At 46.0% G+C, this 23959-nt stretch overlaps 1 protein-coding gene across 13 annotated transcripts in view; it reads left to right on the top strand.

Moving 5' to 3' along the window:
- The window catches only part of LOC106560272 (circadian locomoter output cycles protein kaput), a 50677-nt gene extending 30411 nt beyond the window's left edge, over positions 1–20266 (top strand). For 5 of the 13 annotated variants that reach the window (XM_014122993.2, XM_014122988.2, XM_014122990.2 and 2 more), the window contains 19 exons: positions 9411–9473; positions 11603–11751; positions 11879–11970; positions 12194–12223; positions 12308–12397; positions 12497–12617; positions 12808–12921; positions 13071–13189; positions 13360–13442; positions 13882–13988; positions 14120–14267; positions 14439–14520; positions 14924–15077; positions 15188–15282; positions 15376–15534; positions 17057–17203; positions 17408–17847; positions 18009–18249; positions 18345–20266. In XM_014122993.2, coding sequence (XP_013978468.1) covers positions 9411–9473; positions 11603–11751; positions 11879–11970; positions 12194–12223; positions 12308–12397; positions 12497–12617; positions 12808–12921; positions 13071–13189; positions 13360–13442; positions 13882–13988; positions 14120–14267; positions 14439–14520; positions 14924–15077; positions 15188–15282; positions 15376–15534; positions 17057–17203; positions 17408–17847; positions 18009–18249; positions 18345–18608 — 2698 coding nt within the window. In that variant the 3' untranslated portion in view covers positions 18609–20266. Of the gene's footprint in view, positions 1–9410; positions 9474–11602; positions 11752–11878; positions 11971–12092; positions 12224–12307; positions 12398–12496; positions 12618–12807; positions 12922–13070; positions 13190–13359; positions 13443–13881; positions 13989–14119; positions 14268–14438; positions 14521–14923; positions 15078–15187; positions 15283–15375; positions 15535–17056; positions 17204–17407; positions 17848–18008; positions 18250–18344 lie in introns of those variants that run through there. The other 8 variants (XM_045687676.1, XM_014122995.2, XM_045687679.1 and 5 more) reach the window with 8 other exon arrangements.
- The last annotated feature ends 3693 nt before the right edge of the window (positions 20267–23959 follow it).

Raw genomic sequence — 23959 nt, 5'->3', positions numbered from 1 at the left:
ACCATCTTAAATACACAATCCTCAGGCTTTACATGGCATCATATTAAAACACTGGCAGCTTTAGGTGGCCTAATCTAATTGTGTGCTATGGGTGGAATTTCATTTGGTCATGTGGCATCTTTAAGGGCATGTTGTTAAAGCTCTGATACCTCCAGGAAGGGGAATGTAATAAGAAAGTTCTTCTTTCCGTCCATATCAGTTCACATTTCTCCCGAGTCCCATTCTCATATGAGAGCAAACACCATTAGGGTAAATGATAAGCCAGAGCCTGACTACACTTATCTTTGGCTTGGTGTGGGATGTACAATAGAGCTGGGATGATAAACCCCAAATTACCCACACTGACATTGCCCTCTTACCGGAGCAGTTTGCTTAGGTCGGTAATTTTCATAGATTTTTCTACACAACGTTCCTGCACATCTTTTTTTGTTCTAAAACTATTATTTGGCCAACGGTGATCTCTCCCTCTCCCCACTGTGCACACAGAGGAGGGAGGGATGCTTTCTGATAAGCACAAGCATATGACCAATTCTCCAAATGCAATTGCAGGACAGACTGTTTTCAAAGGTACTACTGTTTATTTCTCACCTCTTAATATTGAGTTCATGCCACCACTTTACAACCGGAGTATGGTTTTGATGTGCCCACCGAGCGGAGTGCACCATTTGAGCTGAATAGGCTTACATCAAGTAGCCTAGGCCTAGTACTGGAAAGTTTTGTTGGACATTACATTTACTGATAGCCATATAGGCTAATATAAGCTAATAAAAAAAAATCTAGCAACAAGATCATATTTAGAGTTAGCAATCTAGCTAAGTGTTTTGAGTTCTCACTTCCACACGTGGTGAATAATATAGCCTAGAACAGGGGTGTCAAACACATTCCATGGAGGGCCTAATGTCTACAGGTTTTTGGTTTTTCCTTTCAATTAAGCCCTAGACAACCAGGTGTGGGGAGTTCCTTACTAATTAGTGACCATCATTCATCAATTAAGTACAAAGGAGGAGTGAAAACCTGCAAACATCTCGGCCCTCCCTGGAATAAATTTGACACCTGTGGCCGAGGTCAATTAGGCATCAGCAAATTCATCTCTGAAGACCTCAAAACAAATCTGATCATTCTGGATCCTATTTTGACAGGTTGCACATCAAAATATCAATCATGCATTCCCTGGAAATAATTTACGTTTTCTATCATAGGCTATACCATCTCAGTTACTTGTCTTGGCATAACAACAAAAAACTGCCACGAATGGAAAGTAGGCCTAATTGTCCATTTAAAAACAAAATATATATATATACATATCAACGTATTTATTTATATATCGTTGTATTTATCACTATCAAGCAAAATAGTTACATTTTATTATATTACTTTTGGTCCATATCGCCCAGCACATGGTTGTAAAATGCTTTTTTACTCTTCATTACTGTATTTGTTGTTTGCTATTAAACTATTGTGTTTCTACATTGTTGACTATAATGGGTTTGTCTAAAAATAGCATTGGTGAGTGTAACTGAAGCTGATTTGTTTGAAGTAGCCCTGAGGTAAAAAAACAAAAACACAAGCACCACATTATTCTCATGCTCACACAGCATGCACAGAAACGCATGAAGGCAAATTAGGCACAGATGCACACATACAGAAAAGCGTGCCAGTATACGTCATTCTACAGAATGTCATACGCTCAGATCAGCACCCCCCCACCACTCCAAGGACTCTTGGTTAGTGGTCCATTAATTATTGTTCAATGAGAAGTGTGTAGTGAAAATAGACCTTGGAGGGAGCAACCTTGAGGGAATCTTATTTGAATCAGAAAATGATGTTCATATGACAGGGAAGATATAGAAAACCTTGCAGAGAGCATATCCAACTGACAATCTCTTAGGAAAAAAGACAAAGTAACTGATGTTGGCACAAGATGGAGGGAAAGTTGGCGCATAACTAACAAAATTACGGTTAATGAAAATATATGCTTAATCCAGTATAAACTAATGTATGGAATTTATTATACATGAGAGAATTCACTAATTCTACAGCACAACTGCAGAGTCATGTCTTAAGTGTAAAACTAATAATGACTCAATAATTCATGCTTTCTGGTAATGCTATAAAGTCTGGAAGTTGTGGGCAGCGCTAGAAAGTTGGCTGTCAGAAGTATTACAATGTAAATGTACTTTTAATCTGTCTGCCTGCATATCTTAAGACATTTGCCTATGGGTGTGTATTCAGTGCTTGACTTGGGCCGGAGCTGTCCGGAACACCATACTGGCACTTTCAATTTTTGGGGTATTGCGTACTGGCCTTTTGCTGACCCAGATTCACACACCCTGGCAAAAAAGGTTGATCAAAGTGGAATGAAGGCGGGATCTTCATTGAATAGCAATGGAGAGTGGGCATTCATTTCCTGATTTACGGTTTGTTCAAGTTTATTTGCCGTTAGTCTGTGAATCCTTGAGTGACAGTAGGCTGTTCGAGATTGCACTAATTAAAAATGTGCCAGATGAGGGTTTGTAAAGTCAGGAAAAGTCCATGGAAATTAGTTTCATAATTGTTGTTCATGTAATTCATGAAAGCACATATCAGCCATTATCGGAATGGCCCTTCAGTGCTGCGAGTGTGCCAGTGTGAGTGGGCCGTTGCCCGAGGGGAGAGAGTGCGTCATTTCAGTAGCAGGTATAAAATAATTGCGGACTAACTATACTGAACAAAAATATAAACACAACATGCAGCAATTTCAAAGATTTTACTGAGTTAGAGTTCATGTAAGGAAATCAGTCAATTGAAATAAATTCATTAGGCTATGGATTTCACATGACTGGGCAGGGGTGCAGCCATGGGTGGGCCTTGGAGGGCATAGGCCCACCCACTGGAGAGCCAATCAGAATGAGTTTTTCCCCATAAAATGTATTTATTTCAGATATAAAAACTTAGCACACGCTTGGCATTCTCTCAACCAGCTTCACCTGGAATGCTTTTCCAACAGTCTTGAAGGAGTTCCCAAATATGCTAAGCACTTGTTGGCTGCTTTTCTTTCACTCTGCGGTCCAACTCATCCCAGTTGGGTTGAGGTTGGGTGATTGTGGAGGGCAGGTCATCTGATACAGCACTCCATCACTCTCCTCCTTGGTCGAATAGCCCTTACACAGCCTGGAGGTGTGTTAGGTCATTGTCCTGTTGAAAACAAATGAATGTCCCACTAAGCGCAAACCAGATGTGATGGCGTATCACTGCAGAAAGCTGTGGCAGCCATGCTGGTTAAGTGTGCCTTGAATTCTAAATAAATCACAGACAATGTCACCAGCAAAGCACCATCACACCACCTCCTCCATGCTTTACGGTGGGAACCACAGATACGGAGATCATCCGTTCACCTACTCTGCGTCTCACAAAGACACGGCGGTTGGAACCATAAATCTCAAATTTGGACTCATCAGACCAAAGGACAGATTTCCACCGGTCGAATGTCCATTGCTTGTGTTTCTATGCCCAAGCAAGTCTCTTCTTCTTATTGGGGTCCTTCAGTAGTGGTTTCTTTGCAGCAATTCAACCATGAAGGCCTGATTCACGCAGTCTCTGAACAGTTGATGTGTATGTGTCTTACTTGAACTCTGTGAAGTATTTATTTGGGCTGCAATTTCTGAGGCTGGTAACTCTAATGAACATATCCTCTGCAGCAGAGGTGACTCTGGGTCTTCATTTCCTGTGGAGTGTCACGTCCTGACCAGCAGATGGAGCTAGTGTTTTAGTTTTGGGGTCAGGACGTGGCATGTTTGTATTGGTTAAATGTTGGGTGGATGATTGGGACTTCCAATTGAAGGCAGGTGTGTATAGTTGCCTTTGATTGGAAGTCCTATATAGGTGTGTGTGTTTTTCTTTGGGGTTGTGGGTGGTTTGTTTTTGCACTGCGTGTTGTGTGCCTGCAAAACTGTTCCTGTTGTGTATATTGTTTTCCAGTGGATGCGTTACTCCTTTTTTGAATTAAAACATGAGCATCCATATTCCCGCTGCAGTTTGGTCTATTCAACACGGCTCTTTTTGTGACAGAACTACCCACCACCAAAGGACCAAGCAGCGGAGAAGAGGACAGAGGCAAGTGAGGGAGGAATGTTGGAGGCAGCCCCAAGAATTTTTTAGGGGGGGCACAAGGGCTATTTGGCGGGCGAGATTACAGCCCCAGGCCAGCTCCCCGTACCCTTGTAGGGGCAGACTGGACAGGTCCCGTGCTTTGGGGTTGGGGCTGTGGTGAGGCCTGGGATTTTCAGGCCGGTAGGCAAGGTACCAGCGCCCCGCATGTGCCAGGGGCGAAGTAGGCATCGAGCCGGAAGGGGTGATGCCAACCCTGCGCTCAAGACCGCCAGTGCGCCCTTTCGGTCCGGTGTTTCCCGCCAGATGCACTAGCATGGAGGTGCGTGTCTCCAGGCTGGCACGTCCTATACCAGCCCCACGCATCAGGAGTCTAGTGTGTCAACCCAGCCTCGCCAGTCAACAGTCACCAGAGCTGCCCGCCAGTCAACAGTCGTCAGAGCTGCCCGCCAGTCAACAGTCGTCAGAGCTGCCCGCCAGTCAACAGTCGTCAGAGCTGCCCGCCAGTCAACAGTCGTCAGAGCTGCCCGCCAGTCAACAGTCGTCAGAGCTGCCCGCCAGTCAACAGTCGTCAGAGCTGCCCGCCAGTCAACAGTCGTCAGAGCTGCCCGCCAGTCAACAGTCGTCAGAGCTGCCCGCCAGTCAACAGTCGCCAGAGCTGCCCGCCAGTCAACAGTCGCCAGAGCTGCCCGCCAGTCAACAGTCGCCAGAGAGGTCAGACTGCCCTGAACTGCCGGAGTGGCCAGACTGCCCTGAACTGCCGGAGTGGCCAGACTGCCCTGAACTGCCGGAGTGGCCAGACTGCCCTGAACTGCCGGAGTGGCCAGACTGCCCTGAACTGCCGGAGTGGCCAGACTGCCCTGAACTGCCAGAGTGGCCAGACTGCCCTGAACTGCCAGAGTGGCCAGACTGCCCTGAACTGCCAGGGTGGCCAGACTGCCCTGAACTGCCAGGGTGGCCAGACTGCCCTGAACTGCCAGGGTGGCCAGACTGCCCTGAACTGCCAGGGTGGCCAGACTGCCCTGAACTGCCAGGGTGGCCAGACTGCCCTGAACTGCCAGGGTGGCCAGACTGCCCTGAACTGCCAGGGTGGCCAGACTGCCCTGAACTGCCAGGGTGGCCAGACTGCCCTGAACTGCCAGGGTGGCCAGACTGCCCTGAACTGCCAGGGTGGCCAGACTGCCCTGACGTGCCAGGGTGGCCAGACTGCCCGGTTCTGCCAGAGGTGCCCGCCTGCCCGGATCTGCCAGGGTGCCCTGCCTGTCAGGATCGGCCCGAGTGGCCCTCCTGTCCTCCGGCCCAGCCCGAGTGGCCCTCCTGCCCTCCGGCCCAGCCCGAGGGGCCCTCCTGCTCTCCGGCCCAGCCCGAGGGGCCCTCCTGCTCTCCGGCCCAGCCCGAGGGGCCCTCCTGCTCTCCGGCCCAGCCCGAGGGGCCCTCCTGCCCTCCGGCCCAGCCCGAGGGGCCCTCCTGCTCTCCGGCCCAGCCCGAGGGGCCCTCCTGCTCTCCGGCCCAGCCCGAGGGGCCCTCCTGCTCTCCGGCCCAGCCCGAGGGGCCCTCCTGCCCTCCGGCCCAGCCCGAGTGGCCCTCCTGCCCTCCGGCCCAGCCCGAGTGGCCCTCCTGCCCTCCGGCCCAGCCCGAGTGGCCCTCCTGCCCCCCGGCCCAGCCCGAGTGGCCCTCCTGCCCCCGGCCCAGCCCGAGTGGCCCTCATGTCCCCCGGCCCAGCCCGAGTGGCCCTCATGTCCCCCGGCCCAGCCCGAGTGGCCCTCATGTCCCCCGGCCCAGCCCGAGTGGCCCTCCTGTCCCCCGGCCCAGCCCGAGGGGCCCTCCTGTCCCCCGGCCCAGCCCGAGGGGTCCTCCTGTCCCCCGGCCCAGCACGAGTGGTCCGTCTGCCAGGGTCAGCCCAAGTGGCCCATCTGCCCGGCGCAGTTAGCAGCGCCACCGAAGTGGGCTACGCCGACGGTGGAGCAAGGTCCCCGCCCTGCACCTGAGCCACCTCCAGGATAGGTGGGTTGGGGAGGGAGGGTGTAGCACAGTGCCGTCGGTGACGGCAGCCACCCTCCCTTCCCTCCCTTATTGTTTTAGGGTTATTGTTTATGGGTTTTGTGTTGTTTTTTTTTGTTGGTAGGTGCATTCCGGGGTCTGCACCTTGAGGGGGGGGGGTACTGTCACGTCCTGACCAGCAGATGGAGCTAGTGTTTTAGTTTTGGGGTCAGGACGTGGCATGTTTGTATTGGTTAAATGTTGGGTGGATGATTGGGACTTCCAATTGAAGGCAGGTGTGTATAGTTGCCTTTGATTGGAAGTCCTATATAGGTGTGTGTGTTTTTCTTTGGGGTTGTGGGTGGTTTGTTTTTGCACTGCGTGTTGTGTGCCTGCAAAACTGTTCCTGTCGTGTATATTGTTTTCCAGTGGATGCGTTACTCCTTTTTTGAATTAAAACATGAGCATCCATATTCCCGCTGCAGTTTGGTCTATTCAACACGGCTCTTTTTGTGACATGGAGGTACTCATGAGAGCCAGTTTCATCATAGCGCTTGATGGTTTTTGCAACTGCACTTGAAATGTTCCATATTGACTGCCCTGCATGTCTTAAAGGTATGATGGACTGTCGTTTCTCTTTGCTTATTTGAGCTGTTCTTGCCATAATATGGACTTAGCCCTATTTGGTAAAAGACCATCTTCTGTATACCACCCCTACCTTGTCACAACACAACTGATTGGCTCAAACGCATTAAGAAGGAAAGAAATTTGCACATTAACTTTTAACAAGCTATAAGGTTAATTGAAATGCATTCCAGATGACTACCTCATGAAGCTGGTTGAGAGAATGCCAAGAGTGTGCAAAGCTGTCATAAAGGCAAAGGGTGGCTACTTTGAAGAATCTCAAATACATGTTTTTTTTTGGTTACTACATGATTCCATATGTGTTATTTCATAGTTTTGATGTCTTTACTATTATTCTACAAATAAAGAAAAACCCTTGAATGAGTAGGTGTCCAAACTTTTGCTTTGATCCGTCTGTCCGTCATCTAGTTAGACATCTTGCTTTGATGTAGCCTACCTTATCCATTTGATCCCTGATTTATTGAATGAAGAAATAATTTTATAAAGACAAAAGTATTTGGTTGTGATGCTGAAAAAGTAAAGCCTGCACACCCAGGAGCTCTCCTGATGGAGGGTTGGCCACATGTTGATAACATGTGACTAACAGTGCAGTTCTATGTGGGGGTTAAGTGCCTTGATCAACGGCAGGAGTTGGTATATCTACATGGGATCAGACAAAAGTTTTCCAGTGTCAGTAATGTTTACTTTTTCATGTAGGCTATAATAAGTCATGAAAATATGGTTCAAAGTATAGAGGTCTATATAGCATAATGCAATTTGTGAACATAGTCTAATGTACCGACTTGGAAAAAGACAGCTCCTGCAATTCTTCCATCCCAAGTCAAGCACTGGGTGTAGTGAGATACGCAATGGGCTGGATGATTCTCTTCTCATCTTGAAAAAACTTGGAAGTCAATCAATCTGCCATCATTGACACAATGGAAAAATCGAATAATTTATTATTGGGATAGCATGGGTGGTTTGTATCTGGAGTGTATGAAAAAAACTATGACAAATATACATACACACACACACAAAAAGTATGTGGGCACCCCTTCAAATTAGTGGATTCAGCTATTTCAGTCACACCCGTTGCTGACGGTGTATAAAATGAAGCACACCGCCATGCAGTTTCCATAGACAAACATTGGAAATAAAATGTCCTTACTGAAGAGCTCAGTGACTTTCAATGTGGATGCCACCTTTCCAACAAGTCAGTTCGTCAAATTTCGGCCCTGCTAGAGCTAGGAGCAACAACGGCTCAGCCGCGAAGTGGTAGGCCACATAAGCTCACAGAACGAGATCAACAAGTGCTGAAACGTGTAGTGTGTAAAAATCATCTGTCCTCTGTTGTATCACTCACTACCGGGTTCCAAACTGCCTCTGGAAGCAACGTCCGCACAAGAACTGTTAGTCGGGAGCTTAATGAAATGGATTTCCATGGCCGAGCAGCCGCACACAAGCCTAAGATCACCATGCGCAATGCCAAGCGTCGGCTGGAGTGGTGTAAAGCTTGCCGCCATTGGACTCTGGAGCAGTGGAATCGCGTTCTATGGAAAAATGAATCACGCTTCACCATCTGGCAGTCCAACAGACGAATCTGGGTTTGGCAGATGCCAGGAGAACGCTACTTGCCCCAAAGCATAGTGCCAACTGTAAAGTTTGGAGGAGGAATAGTTCCAATAAAGGGAAATCTTAACGCTACTGCATACAATGACATTCTAGACAATTATGACCTTTCAACTTTGTGGCAACAGTTGGGGAAGGCCCTTTCCTGTTTCAGCATGACAATGCTCCCATGAACAAACAGAGGTCCATACAGAAATGGTTTGTCGAGATCGGTTTGGAAGAACTTGACTGGCCTGCAAAGAGCCCTGACCTCAACCCCATCGAACACCTTTGGGATGTATTTCGAACGCCGACTGCGAGCCAGGCCTAATCGTCCAACATCAGTGCCCGACCTCACTAATGCTGCTGTTGCTGAATGGAAGCAAATCCCTGCCGCAATATTCCAACATCTAGTGGAAATCCTTCCCAGAAGAGCGGAGGCTGTTATAGCAGCAAAGGGGGGACCAACTTTATATTAATGCCCATGATTTTGGAATGAGATGGTCGACAAGCAGGCGTCCATATGCTTTTGGCCATGTAGTGTATATAAAAACTATGTAGAACTGATTGGAAGGACTGAGGAGCACAGTGACCGCTCACCTGGACCTGAGGAAAGTGCACCTGAATATCCACGCATGCAAACAGACAGACGAGCGCTTTAATTCTGTTCTTGGAGGTATATATTGACATTTACTGGGTGTACACACTTATATACACACAGCTACATGCATACTGGCACGTACACAACACCATAGGCTACAATAGGTCACATCCATGCTGACACTACTTCAGGATTATTATTTTCTAACTGCAGGCAGAACATTAGCAATGCCACTTGTCAAGGTTCTAATAATGACCATCTGACCTACATGTTAGTGACGTCAGTTCTAGTCTGCTGAGTAAGTAAAAGGTTCTGCCTTCCAAGGCAAATGAGTTGCATTCCTGGTCATTCTGCCTCAATACCAGCTGAGTCATCGAGCATGGGCTCTGTCTAAATTTAGACTATGCTTCACACTGCCCTCTACGGACTGGGCTGGGGTAGCAGTCTGACCAACGCTATCTGCACCAGTGTTTTGGCCCGAAATAAAAATGGTTGGTTGTTTGTTTTTCAGGGATGATGCCAGCAGTATCTTTGATGGGTTAATGGAAGAAGATGAAAAGGACAAAGCAAAACGGTGAGGTCTTTATGAGCTCAAGCACTACATTAAAGACAACTCTGTACGTAGGCTTAGTTTGATCAAATGAAAACACATTTTATTTGTCTCATGCGCCGAATACAAATGCTTACTTACAAGCCCAGAACCATCAATGCAGTTTTTAGAAAATACCCAAAGAAAAAGTAATAAATAAGAATAACAAATAATTAAAGAGCAGCAGGAAATAACAATAGCGGGGCTATATACAGGGGGTACCGGTACAATGTCAATGTGTGGTGGCACCGCTGCTGAGGTAATATGTACATGTAGGTAGAGTTATTAAAGTGACTATGCATAGATAATAACAGAGAGTAGCAGCAGCATTATGGGTTGACATTAGATTAGCTGTTAAGGAGTCTTATGGCTTGGGGGTAGAAGCTATTTAGGAGCATCTTTGACCTAGATGTGTGGTAGCAGAGAGAACAGTCTATGACTAGGGTGGCTGGAGTCTTTGACAATTTTTCGGGCCTTCTTCTGACACCGCCTGGTATAGAGGTCCAGGATGGCAGGAAGCTTGGCCTCTGTGATGTACTGGGCCGTACGCACTACCCTCTGTAGTGCCTTGCGGTCGGAGGCCGAGCAGTTGCCATACCAGGCAGTGATGCAACCCATCAGGATGCTCTCGATGGTGCAGCTATAAAACCTTTTGAGGATCTGAGGACCCATGCCAAAAAAAGTTCAGTCTCCTGAGAGGGAATAGGCTTTGTCGTGCCCTCTTCATGACTATCTTAGTGTGTTTGGACCATGATAGTTTGTTAGTGATGTGGACACCAAGGAACTTGACACTCTCAATCTGCTCCACTGCAGCCTCGTCGATGAGAATGGGGGTGTGCTCGATCCATCTTTTCCTGTAGTCCACAATCATCTCCTTTGTCTTGATCACGTTGAGGGAGAGGTTGTTGTCCTTGCACCACACGGTCAGGTCTCTGACCTCCTCCCTATAGGCTGTCTCATTGTTGTCGGTGATCAGGCCTACCACTGTTGTGTCATCAGCAAACTTAATGATGGTGTTGGAGTTGTGCCTGGCCGTGCAGTCATGAGTGAACAGGGAGTACAGGAGGGGGCTTAGCACAAACCCCCGAGGGGCCCAAGTGTTGAGGATCAGCGTGGCGGCTGTGTTGTTACCTACCCTTACCACCTGGGGGCGGCCCGTCAGGAAGTCCAGGATCCAGTTTCAGAGGGAGGTGTTTAGTCCCAGGGTCCTTAGCTTAGTGATGAGCTTTGAGGGCACTATGGTGTTGAACACTGAGCTGTAGTCAATGAATAGCATTCTCACATAGGTGTTCCTTTTGTCCAGGTGTGAAAGGGCAGTGTGGAGTGCAGTAGAGATGGCATCATCTGTGGATCTGTTGGTGTGGTGTGCAAGTTGGAGAGGGTCTAGGGTTTCTGGGATAATGGTGTTGATTTGAGCCATGACCAGCCTTTCAAAGTACTTCATGGCTACAGACATGAGTGCTACGGGTCGGTAGTCATTTAGGCAGGTTACCTTAGTGTTCTTGGGCAAAGGGACTATGGTGGTCTGCTTGAAACATGTTGGTATTATAGACTCAGACAGGGAGAGGTTGAAAATGTCAGTAAAGACACTTGCCAGTTGGTCAGCACATGCTTGGAGTACATGTCCTGGTAATCCGTCTGGCCCTGCGGCCTTGTGAATGTTGACCTGTTTAAAGGTCTTATACACATCGGCTGCGGGGAGCATGATCACACAGTCGTCCGGAACAACTGATGCTCTCATGCAAGTTTCAGTGTTACTTGCCTCGACACGAGCAAAGAAGTTATTTAGCTCGTCTGGTAGGCTCGTGTCACTGGGCAGCTCTCGACTGTGCTTCCCTTTGTAGTCTCTAATAGTTTGCAAGCCCTGCCACATCCGACGAGCATCAGAGCCGGTGTAGTACGATTAGATCTTAGTCCTGTATTGACGCTTTGTCTGTTTAATGGTTCGTCTGAGGGCATAGCGGGATTTCTTATAAGCTTCCGGGTTAGAGTCCCGCTCCTTGAAAGTGGCAGCTCTACCCTTTAGCTCAGTGCGAATGTTGCCTGTAATCATTGTGTTGTTTTTGTTGGCATCTTAGTATGTGTATTCTTCTTTCTCATGTCCAACCCTCCAGAGTATCCCGTAACAAGTCTGAGAAGAAGCGCAGGGACCAGTTCAATGTCCTCATCAAGGAGCTGGGTACCATGCTGCCAGGTAACACCCGGAAGATGGACAAGTCCACCATCTTACAGAAGAGCATCGACTTCCTGCGCAAGCATAAAGGTAAGGACCTCTCCTCCTCCTAGCCCTCGGATATCAACATGTCTGGAAGAATAGGAACATTTCTGTGTTTTTACCAAGCTGTCTGAGTATTTCACATTAGTTACTCCCCCATCTGTGTTTCTGTCAGAAATAGCTGCGCAGTCAGAGTCAAGTGAGATCCGACAGGACTGGAAACCTCCTTTTCTTAGTAATGAAGAGTTCACACAGCTGATGCTGGAGGTCAGTGGCACTTGACACACTGAAAGTACAGTAGTTTTCACATCCTTTCACTAAGAAGTATCTAGAAAGAAAGGATGTCAGTCCAAGGATATCAGTAGCAACATTCTGTACTGTTTTTGTAGTTAACTGAAGAAGGTTGACAACGAAACGTCTGTGAATTTTTTTCCCTGCCTGCTGTGTAAGCAAGAAAACCCCCCCACCCTTTTTGGTTTAACGCACCAAGGACTATTCAAGTTCAAGGTTGAGCGCAATGGTACCTGTTTTCTACATAGTTCACTTTCTCACATTCTATTTTGCAAGTAGATGGTGTTTTAACACACTGTTCTGTATCTGTTAGGCATTAGACGGCTTCTTCCTAGCAATTATGACAGATGGGAACATAATCTATGTCTCAGAGAGTGTTACATCTCTACTGGAACATCTTCCTGTAAGTATTCACTCCATACATATACATGAGTTAATGCCTACAGTATGTAAGGTTGACATCCATGACCAAGGATGACATACATGTGTGTGTTTGTTTCAGTCTGACCTGGTGGATCAGAACCTGTTGAACTTCCTGCCCCTGGTGGAACATTCAGACGTGTATAAAGCCCTGTCGTCTCACATACTGGAGGGAGAGACGCTAACGCCAGAGTATCTCAAGAGTAAGTACTGGAGGTGTTTCTGTATTGTCTAGTAGTTTCTATCATGTTCATGGTCTAAATGGCCTATGTCAAGTTTATTTGGCCACAGCATGCCATGAGCAGATGATTTGTTTCAGAACTAGATGAGTTTATTTAAACCAAGTCTATCAAATTGTACTCTGCTTTATTGTATGATTTCATTTGTTTTCAGCGAAAAACCAGTTAGAATTCTGTTGCCACATGCTCCGAGGGACGATCGACCCCAAAGAGCCTCCTGTGTATGAGTATGTTAAGTTCATCGGAAACTTCAAGTCCCTGAATAATGGTAAATTTTCATTATATTGATTTAGGAAAAATTAGGCTTTGAATGTAGTACACAAGTAGCTGGTCTGTATTTGGTTTGTGACCATAAATGCACTTAGACCGACCAAAAGGCAACAATGACTAAGTTGTAATTTTCCCTTTCTCCTATAGTGCCTAACTCAACTCGAAATGGCTTGGAAGGGGTGATCCAGCGGTCACTCCGGCCCGCTTTTGAGGACCGAGTCTGTTTCATAGCAACTGTGAGATTAGCCAAACCACAGTTTATCAAGGTAAGACAATTGGAATTCTAGAGACTTATATATCACAGACGGCATATTTCGGTAGCTAGGTAACCAAGTATGTCTCATGTTGTACTGTAAAGTGTTCTTAGTAGGAGCACTGTAAATTATTTTCTTTGTATGAGATGTAAACATCTAGTTTTTCTTCACTCACCCCACAGGAGATGTGCACTGTTGAAGAACCCAATGAAGAATTCACCTCTAGACACAGCTTAGAATGGAAGTTCCTCTTCTTGGACCACAGGTAATGTGTGCTGTCTATATCCATGTCTGTGTGTGTGCTTACTTGCCTATGTCATGCAAGAGAGAGTTAGCCTCCAGCTGTGTGAGACTCAGCACAGCAGTCAGAACACAGTCCCAGTGAGAGTGTGTTTGGTTCAACTCTGTTAGCTGGCTGCTGTGTTCTATATCTGGGCCAGTCAGTCGGCTTGCTCTCTAGAGGAGACAGCTCTGAGTCTCAACCGTGTTTGGGAGCAACAGCACTAGATGGAGTACTTAGTGTTTCACTGCTACTGAAAACCTCTATTATACGGACCTTTGTAGACACTGTCCAGAGGGTAATACAATGCTTTGTATGGGGTTTTAATGTGTTATTACTGCTTAAAAGGCTGAGAAACTGTATATCATTGTATTTGAATGGGTTATGCTGTCACATTAATAACATTGCTTGTTTTTCTCCCCAGGGCTCCGCCCATAATAGGTTACCTGCCGTTTGAGGTTCTGGGTACATCTGGATATGACTACTACCATGTAGATGACCTGGAGACACTGGCCAAATGCCACGAACACTGTGAGTCATTTTTTTGTCGCATTTGTGTATTTTGTAAGTGCACATTTTATGAGTGTGTTTGTGTTTTACTGTCCCATGTACAGATCTGTGACATCATCTTTCTCCTCTCTCTCTCTTGCTGTGTTCTGCAGTAATGCAGTATGGGAAGGGGAAATCGTGCTACTACAGGTTTCTCACCAAAGGGCAGCAGTGGATCTGGCTCCAGACCCATTACTACATCACCTACCACCAGTGGAACTCCAGGCCCGAGTTCATCGTCTGCACGCACACTGTCGTCAGGTGAAGATCGACTAATCACAAAAAAGGATATTCATATGCATATCTCGCAACAAGTATCAATGTGTCAGTCATACCACATATAACCAGCAGTATTGCATTGATATCCTAAACACTATCACATACACTACCATCAGGCATGATGTTCAACCCTGTCTCTCTCTTGTGGAGCAGCTATGCTGAGGTGAGGGCTGAACAGCGCAGAGAGCTGGGGATTGTTGAGGAGTCACCGCCAGAGATCTCTGCGGTAGATAAGGTGAGACACATCAGACCAATGTGCGAACTTGCTGAATATAAGAAATCACTTAGTCCAGGAATAAAGAGGTGGCTGAGTTTGGTTAATGAGGTCTTGTTCAGTTTAAGGGATAAGATGTCTCACTGTCTGTGACTCTCACTGGAGTAAGACATGGTTAAGTGCTCAGACAACAAGGATGATGATAAAACATCTTTGGTGAGCAAACAGCGGGGTTATGGGTTTTGAATGCGTCCTTCAATCCCAGTTGTACGATCCTTCTTTACACCAATCCAACTGTGTTAGATCAGTGATTACCTCATGCAAGGGAGGAAGGAAGGATGTATTTCCCAAGTGTCCTAACAAGGCTTGGGAGTTCTAGTAGTGAGTCTCTACTGACTGTTCTCTCTGCTCTCTCATCTCACAGCAGTCTCAGGACTCTGGTTCTGAATCTCAACACCAGCTCAACACCTCCAGTCTGAAGGAGGCCCTAGAGGGCTTTGACCGCAGCCGCACGCCCTCGGCCTCCTCACACAGCTCCCGCAAGTCCTCGTCCCACACTGCCATCTCCAACCCAGCCTGTAAGCGCTGACCACATGACGTTACTACATCCATCTTGTCTAATATGATGTCATCTGTCCTGAGAGCTTCTTTGATCCCAAGAGTAAGGTGTTTGTTTTTTCCTTCTCAGCACCTAAGCTTAAGACAGACAGGGGTACACCGGGATGCCAGTCCGTCTCTGCTATTGAGATGACATCACAGCGAAGATCATCCATCAGCAGTCAGGTCAGAGTGGGTTTCTTTCAGCTTGCGGTCAAGCCTCTCTATATTTGATAGTGATTTGGTTCCTAATGTAGTTCCTGTGCTTGTATCCAACAGCAATCGATGAGCTCCCAGCACACCCAGAACACGGGGCAGAACATGGCCCCATCCATGGTTCCACAACAACAACCGCAGCAGCAGCAACAACAGCTGCAACAGCAGCAACCACCACCACAACAGCAGCAGCAGCAGCTTCAGATCCAGCCCAGTGTCCAGGTGAGAAATCTTCCTCATGATGGTAATTTGGCAGTTTCTTTTGCTAGAGTCAGTGACACAGAAACTCAGCAACAACAAAAAAACATCCTCTCACTGTCAACTGCGTTTATTTTTAGCAAACCTAACATGTGTAAATGTTTGTATGAACATAAGATTCAACAACTGAGACATAAACTGTGACTAACAGAAAGGGAATAATGTGTCCCTGAACAAAGGGGGGTCAAAATCAAAAGTAACAGTCAGTATCTGGTGTGGCCACCAGCTGCGTTAAGTACTGCAGTGCATCTCCTCCTCATGGACTGCACCAGACTTGCCAGTTCTTGCTATGAAATGTTACCCCACTCTTCCACCAAGGCAACTGCAAGTTCCCGGACATTTCTGGGGGGAATGGCCCTAGCCCTCACCCTCCGATCCAACAGGTCCCAGACGTGCTCAATGGGATTGAGAGCCGGGCTCTTCGCTGGCCATGGCAGAACATTGATATTCCTGTCTTGCAGGAAATCATGCACAGAATGAGCAATGTGGTTGGTGGCACTGTCATGCTGGAGGGTCATGTCAGGATGAACCTGCAGGAAGGGTACCACATGAGGGAGGAGGATGTCTTCCCTGTAACGCACAGCGTTGAGATTGTCTGCAATGACAACAAGCTCAGTCCGATGATGCTGTGACACACCGCCCCAGACCACGACGGACCCTCCACCTCAAAATCGATCCCGCTCCAGAGTACAGGCCTCGGTGTAATGCTCATACCTTCAACGATAAACACAAATCTGACCATCACCCCTGGTAAGACAAAACCGCGACTCATCAGTGAAGAGCACTTTTTGCCAGTCCTGTCTGGTCCAGCGACGGTGGGTTTGTGCCCATAGGCGACATTGTTGCCGGTGATGTCTGGTGAGGACCTGCCTTACAACAGGCCTACATGCCCTCAGTCCATCCTCTCTCAGCCTATTGCGGACAGTCTGAGCACTGATGGAGGGATTGTGCATTCCTGGTGTAACTCAGGCAGTTGTTGTTGCCATCCTGTACCTGTCCCGCAGGTGTGATGTTCAGATGTACCAATCCTGTGCAGGTGTTGTTACATGTGGTCTGCCACTGCGAGGATGATCAGCTGTCCATCCTGTTTCCCTGTAGCGCTGTCTTAGGCGTCTCACAGTACGAACATTGCAATTTATTGCCTTGGCCACATCTGCAGTCCTCATGCCTCCTTGCAGCATGCCTAAGGCACGTTCACACAGATGAGCAGGGACCCTGGGCATCTTTCTTTTGGTGTTTTTGAGTCAGTAAAAAGGCCTCTTTAGTGTCCTAAGTTTTCATAACTGTGACCTTAATTGCCTACCGTCTGTAAGCTGTTAGTGTCTTAACAACTGTTTCACAGGTGCATGTTTGTTAATTATTTATGGTTCATTGAACAAGCATGGGAAACAGTGTTTAAACCCTTTACAATGAAGATCTGTGAAGTTATTTGGATTTTTACAAATTATCTTTGAAAGACAGGTAACTTTGTTAGCCCATGGTACAGTTTTCCACCCAGCTGGACGCAATGCAGCACCTGAAGGATCAGCTGGAGCAGAGGACCAGGATGATCGAGGCCAACATCCAGAGGCAGCAGCTGGAGCTCAGGCAGATCCAGGAAGAGCTCAACAAGGTGCAGGGCCATGGCCTACAGGTGAGCACTGCCCCCTACTGTCTGTCTGGGGAACAGCGCTATAGGGCCTCATATACTAACCACCACTGCCCTCTTATGTAGAACTGTGTAAGTACTTGAACCAAAAGGTCTGCACATTTGCATGGATGCATGTATGTGTCACTATGCCTGTGTTTGTCTATGAAAGGAGATTTGTCTTACTCTGTGGTATTTGCTCTGGTGCAGATGTTTCTCCAGCCGGGTACAAGTGGGCTGAGCCTGGGCTCTGTGCAGCTGGCCCACGGGACCACCATGCAGCCAGGGGGTGCTCTCACCATGCAGGGCCAAGTGGTGTCTGCAGGCAGTCTGCAGGGCAGCACCCCACAGCAGCATACGGTCCAACAACAACCCCAGCAGCAGTCCCAGCCCCAACAACAGAACCTGTTACGAGACACCAGCTCTGTCCTCTCACAGTCTTCAGTGCGGTCGACTCACTCTCTGCCGCCCCAGCAGAGTGCCCTGCCAGCCTCCCTCTACAACACCATGATGATCTCTCAGCCCAACCAGGCCAATGTGGTCCAGATCGCCACCAGCCTGGCCCAGAACAGCAGCAACAACACAGCTGCCATGGCAAACTTTGCCCAGGACCGCTCGGGACAGATCAGGTACACGATGCCACCAACAGGGTATGTTCTCCTCTCACTCGGTATGCGCCACACTCAGCGGCTGATGTTACTGAGAAATATGCTAATTATCCACGGGATTTGCATACATTTTCATGTGTCTGTTTTGTTTTTTTAAATCTGTTGCTCATTCATTACCACGCTCACTCCCTCATCTCTCTCAGGTTCCCTGCTGGCTCTCAGTTGCTGACTAAGCTGGTGACTGGGCCGATGGCGTGTGGAGCGGTCATGGTCCCTACAACCATGTTCATGGGCCAGGTGGTGACCGCGTTCGCTCCTCAGCAGGGCCAGACTCAGACCATCAGCATCGCCCAGCAGCAGCCTCAGCAGCAGGAGCAGCAGGCTCAGTCTCAGGCCGAAGCCACACAGCAAGGGCTGGCCCAGCAACAAACACAGTTCCTCCAGGTGAGGTGACCACCAGAGAGTACCGTTTCTAAAGGTAGATCCGGTACTTGTCCCTATTCTGACCAGCCACTCACCTTTCTGTTCTTCCTTTCTAGGGCCCTCGGCTGCTCCATGGAAACCAGTCCACCCAGTTGATCCTGCAAACAGCGTTCCCACTGCAGCAGCAAGGAGCCTTCGCCAGCACACAACACCAGCAGCAGCAGCAGCTACAACAGCAACATCAGCAGCAGCAGCAACAGCTCCAGCAGCAGCAACAACAACAGCAACAACAGCTCCAACAACAGCAGCAACAGGAGCAGCAGCTGGCCTCTCACAGGGCAGATAGCATGTCAGGCCGCTCCAGCACACAGCCCCAGTAACCTGGCAACATCCGATCAGACATGTGGACTGAACCAAGTCTATTTGTCTGTGTGATGGGGTGAAGAGATCGGTTGAGGAAGCAGTATTGAGACTATGCCTCTGAGGCTACCCTGCTTCAACTTGGTCTGTAGAGTTAGTGATGGATGGATCAATAGATGGGTCTCTGGCTGCCTGCACTGAACTCATGAGCCACTGGCGCGTCAGATTGAAAACAATGCTGTGCTCACAGTGAGCACGGAGTCGCTCCACTTCATGGCCATGCTCAGAACTTTCCCACAGAGACCTCCACTCTGTCAAGGTCCCCTCACCACTGTGACAGGGGCCAGTGCTTGTCTCCTACCCTGCCCTCTTCTTGTGTGTTCAGTGTGTGCTCCCGTCACCCTCACAGATTTTATTTATGCAGGACGATCCATTCTGGAGCTTCAATCAAGGCTTCAAAGAAGTCCTACAGACAGCAGACAGACGCCTCGTTTGTTTTCTGTTTTTCTCATATTGTTTTTCATGTCAAAGTAATTATGGGTCAGAAAATATTTTTAAGAATGTCATGTGGATTGAACTTTTATTGTACAGAACAAAAAATAATATGTAAATATATGGGGAAAAAAGAAAAATGACTAATATTTTATATGATGCATGAAATGAAAAGCATAGTCTGTTATTTGTAGCTTTGAATATACCTTTTTTTCTAGTACTCTATGGAAAAAAGGAAACCTAAACACACTTAATGGCTGATCTTTTCTTCCCGTGGGCCAGGTGTCTTTTTGGGGCCGTGGGTGTCTGTGTAGTTGATGCTGCTGGTCGTGTCACAGTTTGTTTCATTCTCTTCCTCACTTTCGTAGTTTTAATAAAACTCCTCTATTGAGATTAAAAACAGAAATGTTTTAAAGTTACAGTATTTTTTTAGAATATATATTGTGGTCCAAAGCGACATGTTGAGGACTAAATAGATACATGATTTTACTCAGAACAATATTTTAAATTGTAAATAAAGCAAAGACCCAAAGTTTACCAAATAGACTTTAAATGTATCCTATGGAAAGCTTATGAGCTCATTATTTTCTCTGCCATCATGCCTCATAACATTTACCATAGCTATTCATAAACATTTTTTACTTTTAAAAAGTCCTTAGTGTTTATCATTAGTTGCTTTAAATATGAGGCATTATGACTGTTTTAGAGTGGTCTTGTAACGCTCATAGCGATGCATGCAAAGTACCTCTAGGTACAGACTATACTAGTGCTTTACAATACTGTACTTTTTTAGCCCTAAAGGCTTGTGTAGAAAAATTAGTATTCTCATATAAATATATATTCAATTACATTTTAAATGGCCACAAAAATTACCTTAAACTCAGAAATGCAATTCACACAGTGATATTTCTGCACATTATCCTATTTGCGCCATTAGAAATCTAGTGTCTGTTCTATGAATGAAATGCTCCTACTTTCTCCTGTCACTTGCAACTATAGCATGCTTATCTCCTATTAAGCTTTTTATGGGTTGGCAATGTCAGAACAAACAAATTAGTGATATCTCTCCTCTTTAGAACATTAAATGATGGTGGATCTCATCAAATAAGTGTTTGGACAGAATGCTGCTAGCAATTGTGATCTGAGTTAATCTTCATGTGTTAATAAAGTGAGTTTGTCTGTTTTATCTAAAGCCAGTCAGACAGTGCTGGAGGCATTATAGTGTGTGGTGGGATGGGGGGGTTACTGTTTTAACCATGAGATTATAAAATGCTAATCTGAGCTGCTGGGGTCATTAAAGTAAACATATAGCACTTATTTATACCTCTCTAACACTAAGTATCCCTTACAGACAGTATTCTCCGCTTCTCAGTTGTTTGAATGGGAGGAGAGAAACTACAAAAATGTTTCCTAATGTGTACTATGGCTAAGCCCAGTCCAGACAAGAATAGAGCGAATGCTAAGGCTATTTGATCCATGACCTAGAACACAAATTACCTCTGAAATAAGTGAAACTGGTGTTAGTTGGACCTGCCAAGAGAATGAATTGAAACAATTGATCATACGGATAACAGATGTGGTATGTTTTAAGTTTTTCTGCTCCTGCTCCTCTGCCGCTTCTGTCAGACAGTACGTATCCCCATGTAACTGCGTTATAAGGTGTTGGTTTGATTGTCGTGCTGATGGGGTGTCGCTTGCCATGGCAAATTTAAAATGATGTTTGTTGAGTGGGGTCCTATGAACTGGTTGTACTGTACATTGCCATATTAACTTCCATAGGGGATTTCCAGGTTTCTATTGTAACTGTTGTGGAGTGGGGCTCTTGGGGATCGAGCCTCTGGTTTTCCAAGCTGCTCATTTCTTGTCAGGGGCCTCTGTAGAATGGCACTTTAGTAGTAGTCGTATTGAATGTTAGCTTGTCATGGTAAGGGACAGGACTAGTTATGTTCATCTCAAGAAAAAAACTATTGCCAAACTATTTAGTTATGCTTGCTTGGGCATTTCCCTCATTCCTCGATTTTCAGTGTGACAATCCTCAATCATGTGGTCAGAAATAAGTTATTGTTTAATTGGTAGCATTTATCTTTGTGGTCTGTTCGATTTCAATTGACTTTTCTTAATAGATGGCAAAACATTTTTATTGAGGACTGTGTGAAACCTACATTATTTCACTTTTTATTGGTGGAAGTTTATTGGTGGAAGAAAATCACATATCAAACCTCTCTGGTATCACAGCACAACACTATGTAGAATGTCTGGGCCCTCTAGGGGTCATTTCTTGCTCCGGTCTCTAACAAGGCTGTCTGCTCCAATCTACAGTGCATTGGGAAAGTATTCAGACCCCTAGACTTTTTTTCTAATTCTGTTACGTCACAGCCTTATTCTAAAATGTATTAAATCGTTTTTTTCCTCCTCAATCTACACACAATACCCCATAATGACAAAGCAAAAACATTTTATTTTTTATTTTAGCAAATGTATAAAATAAAAAATAGTACATTTACATAAGTATTCAAACCCTTCACTCAGTACTTTGTGTGTACCTTTGGCAACGATTACAGCCTCGAGTCTTCTTGGGTATGATCGCTACAAGCTTGGCACACCTGTATTTGGGGAGTTTCTCCCATTCTTCTCTGCAGATCCTCTTAAGCTCTGTCAGGTTGGATGGGGAGTGTTGCTGCACAGCTATTTTCAGGTCTCTCCAGAGATATTCTATTGGGTTCAAGTCCGGGCTCTGGCTGGGCCACTGAGAGACTTGTCCCGAAGCCACTCCTGCATTGTCTTGGCTGTCTGCGTAAGGTCGTTGTCCTGTTGGAAGGTGAACCTTCACCCCAGTCTGAGGTCCTGAGCGCCCTGGAGCAGGTTTTCATCAAGGTGCTCTGTACATTTATCCATTCATCTTTACCTCGATCCTGATTAGTCTCCCAGTCCCTGCCGCTGAAAAACCTCCCCACAGCATGATGCTGCCACCACCATGCTTCACTGAAGGGATGGTGCCAGGTTTCCTCCAGATGTGACACTTGGCATTCAGGCCAAAGAGTTCAATCTTGGTTTCATCAGAACAGAGAAGCTTGTTTCTCATGGTCTGAGAGTCTATAGGTGCCTTTTGGCAAACTCCAAGCGGGCTGCCATGTGTCTTTTACTGAAGAGTGACTTCTGTCTGGCCACTCTACCATAAAAGCCTGATTGGTGGAGTGCTGCAGAGATGGTTGTTCTTCTGGAAGGTTCACCCATCTCCACAAAGGAACTCTAGAGCTCTGTCAGTGACATCGGGTTCTTGGTCACCTCCAAGACCAAGTCCCTTCTCCCCCGATTGCTCAGTTTGGCCGGGCGGCTAGCTCTAAGAAGAGTCTTGGTGGTTCCAAACTTCTTCCATTTAAGAATAATGGAGGCCACTGTGTTCTTTGGGACCTTCAATAACGCAGAAATGTTTTGGTACCCTTCCCCAGATCTGTGCCTTGACACAATCCTGTCTCGGAGCTCTATGGACAATTCCTTTGATCTCATGGCTTGGTTTTTGCACTGACATGCACTGTCAATTGTGGGACCTTATATAGACAGGTATGTGCCTTTCTAAATCATGTCCAGTCAATTGAATTTACCACAGGTGGGCTTCAATCAAGTTGTAGAAACATCAAGGATGATCAATGGAAACAGGATGCACCTGATCTCAATTTCGAGTCTCATAACAAAGGGTCTGAATACTTTTATTTTTAATACATTTGCAAAATGTCAAAAAAACTATTTTCACTTTGTCATTATGGGGTATTGTGTGTAGATTGATCAGGAAAAAAATATGTAATACATTTTAGAAAAAGCCTGTAATGTAATAAAATGTGGATTAAGTCAAGGGGTCTGAATAATTTCCAAATGCACAGTATGTTAATGTTGCAGTACCTCATTGTAAAACTGTCCCAGGCCCTTGTGTTTACAGTGCAGTAAGTCACACAGTCTGCTAGTTTCTGCTTTTTGAAATTCACGCTTAGTGCAAATGGTGGTCCCTGCTGCTAGACTATTGGTGGTGCATTGCCATGTACAGCAGAACTAAGCTGGTACTTCTTATAACCACAAAGTTATTGTCTTGCCAGTAATGCATATCGACACAAATGTATTCAACACGTTGTATAGAAACTGTCCGTGGCTCTTACTTAAGTTGTTTGGTCACTGTGATTTTATAATATTTTTTTTGGACACAAAGTAAACCTGTGCCACCAATGGCGTGATAAACCTTACAGCTAGCTACCAGTACCGGGTCAGGCAGTGCAATACTTGAATGAATGTAATTCAATATCAAACGCTAACATCGCTGTCTAAAGACAGTCATGCATAAATAAATTAATAGTTGAGGAGGGCTTAGTTAAAAGTATTTTAACAGAAAACAAACCTCAGATTTTAAGATTATTTTTCTATGGCCAAGCTAGACCTCAAACGATGAATTGAGCGAGTAGATATATAACGTCATACACTGTAATATACTGCTTTCATTGTGTAGAAAAGAAAGCAAAACAAAAATCTACCCAATGAGTTACCTCAAATGAGAAAGGAATTAAACAAACTGTGACATGCGTGAGGACTGTTGATCTAATGTACCCAAAACAGAACTCATCATGAGCTCATCACGAGTTCATGGTTATGCAAAGGTGTACAGAAATATTTAAAGAAATACCTATTTAACATCATATATCCCTCCCATGTAATTGGTTTCTTTTTCCCAATAAATGTTATAAATTCTCTCAAAATATTCCTCTGAAAATGTGATGAGGAATACTAGATAAATGTTTTTGTTTTTATTAAGTTTTAACAATTAGGAATGCTAGTTTTTAATATTTTGGATCATCTCTAGGATGACCACATTCATGGTCCCTTTTAACAAATTACC

This window comes from Salmo salar, chromosome ssa10 (assembly GCF_905237065.1).
Source record: "Salmo salar chromosome ssa10, Ssal_v3.1, whole genome shotgun sequence".
In the NCBI taxonomy this organism is placed as follows: domain Eukaryota; kingdom Metazoa; phylum Chordata; class Actinopteri; order Salmoniformes; family Salmonidae; genus Salmo; species Salmo salar.
This window is presented reverse-complemented; position numbering and strand designations above follow the sequence as displayed.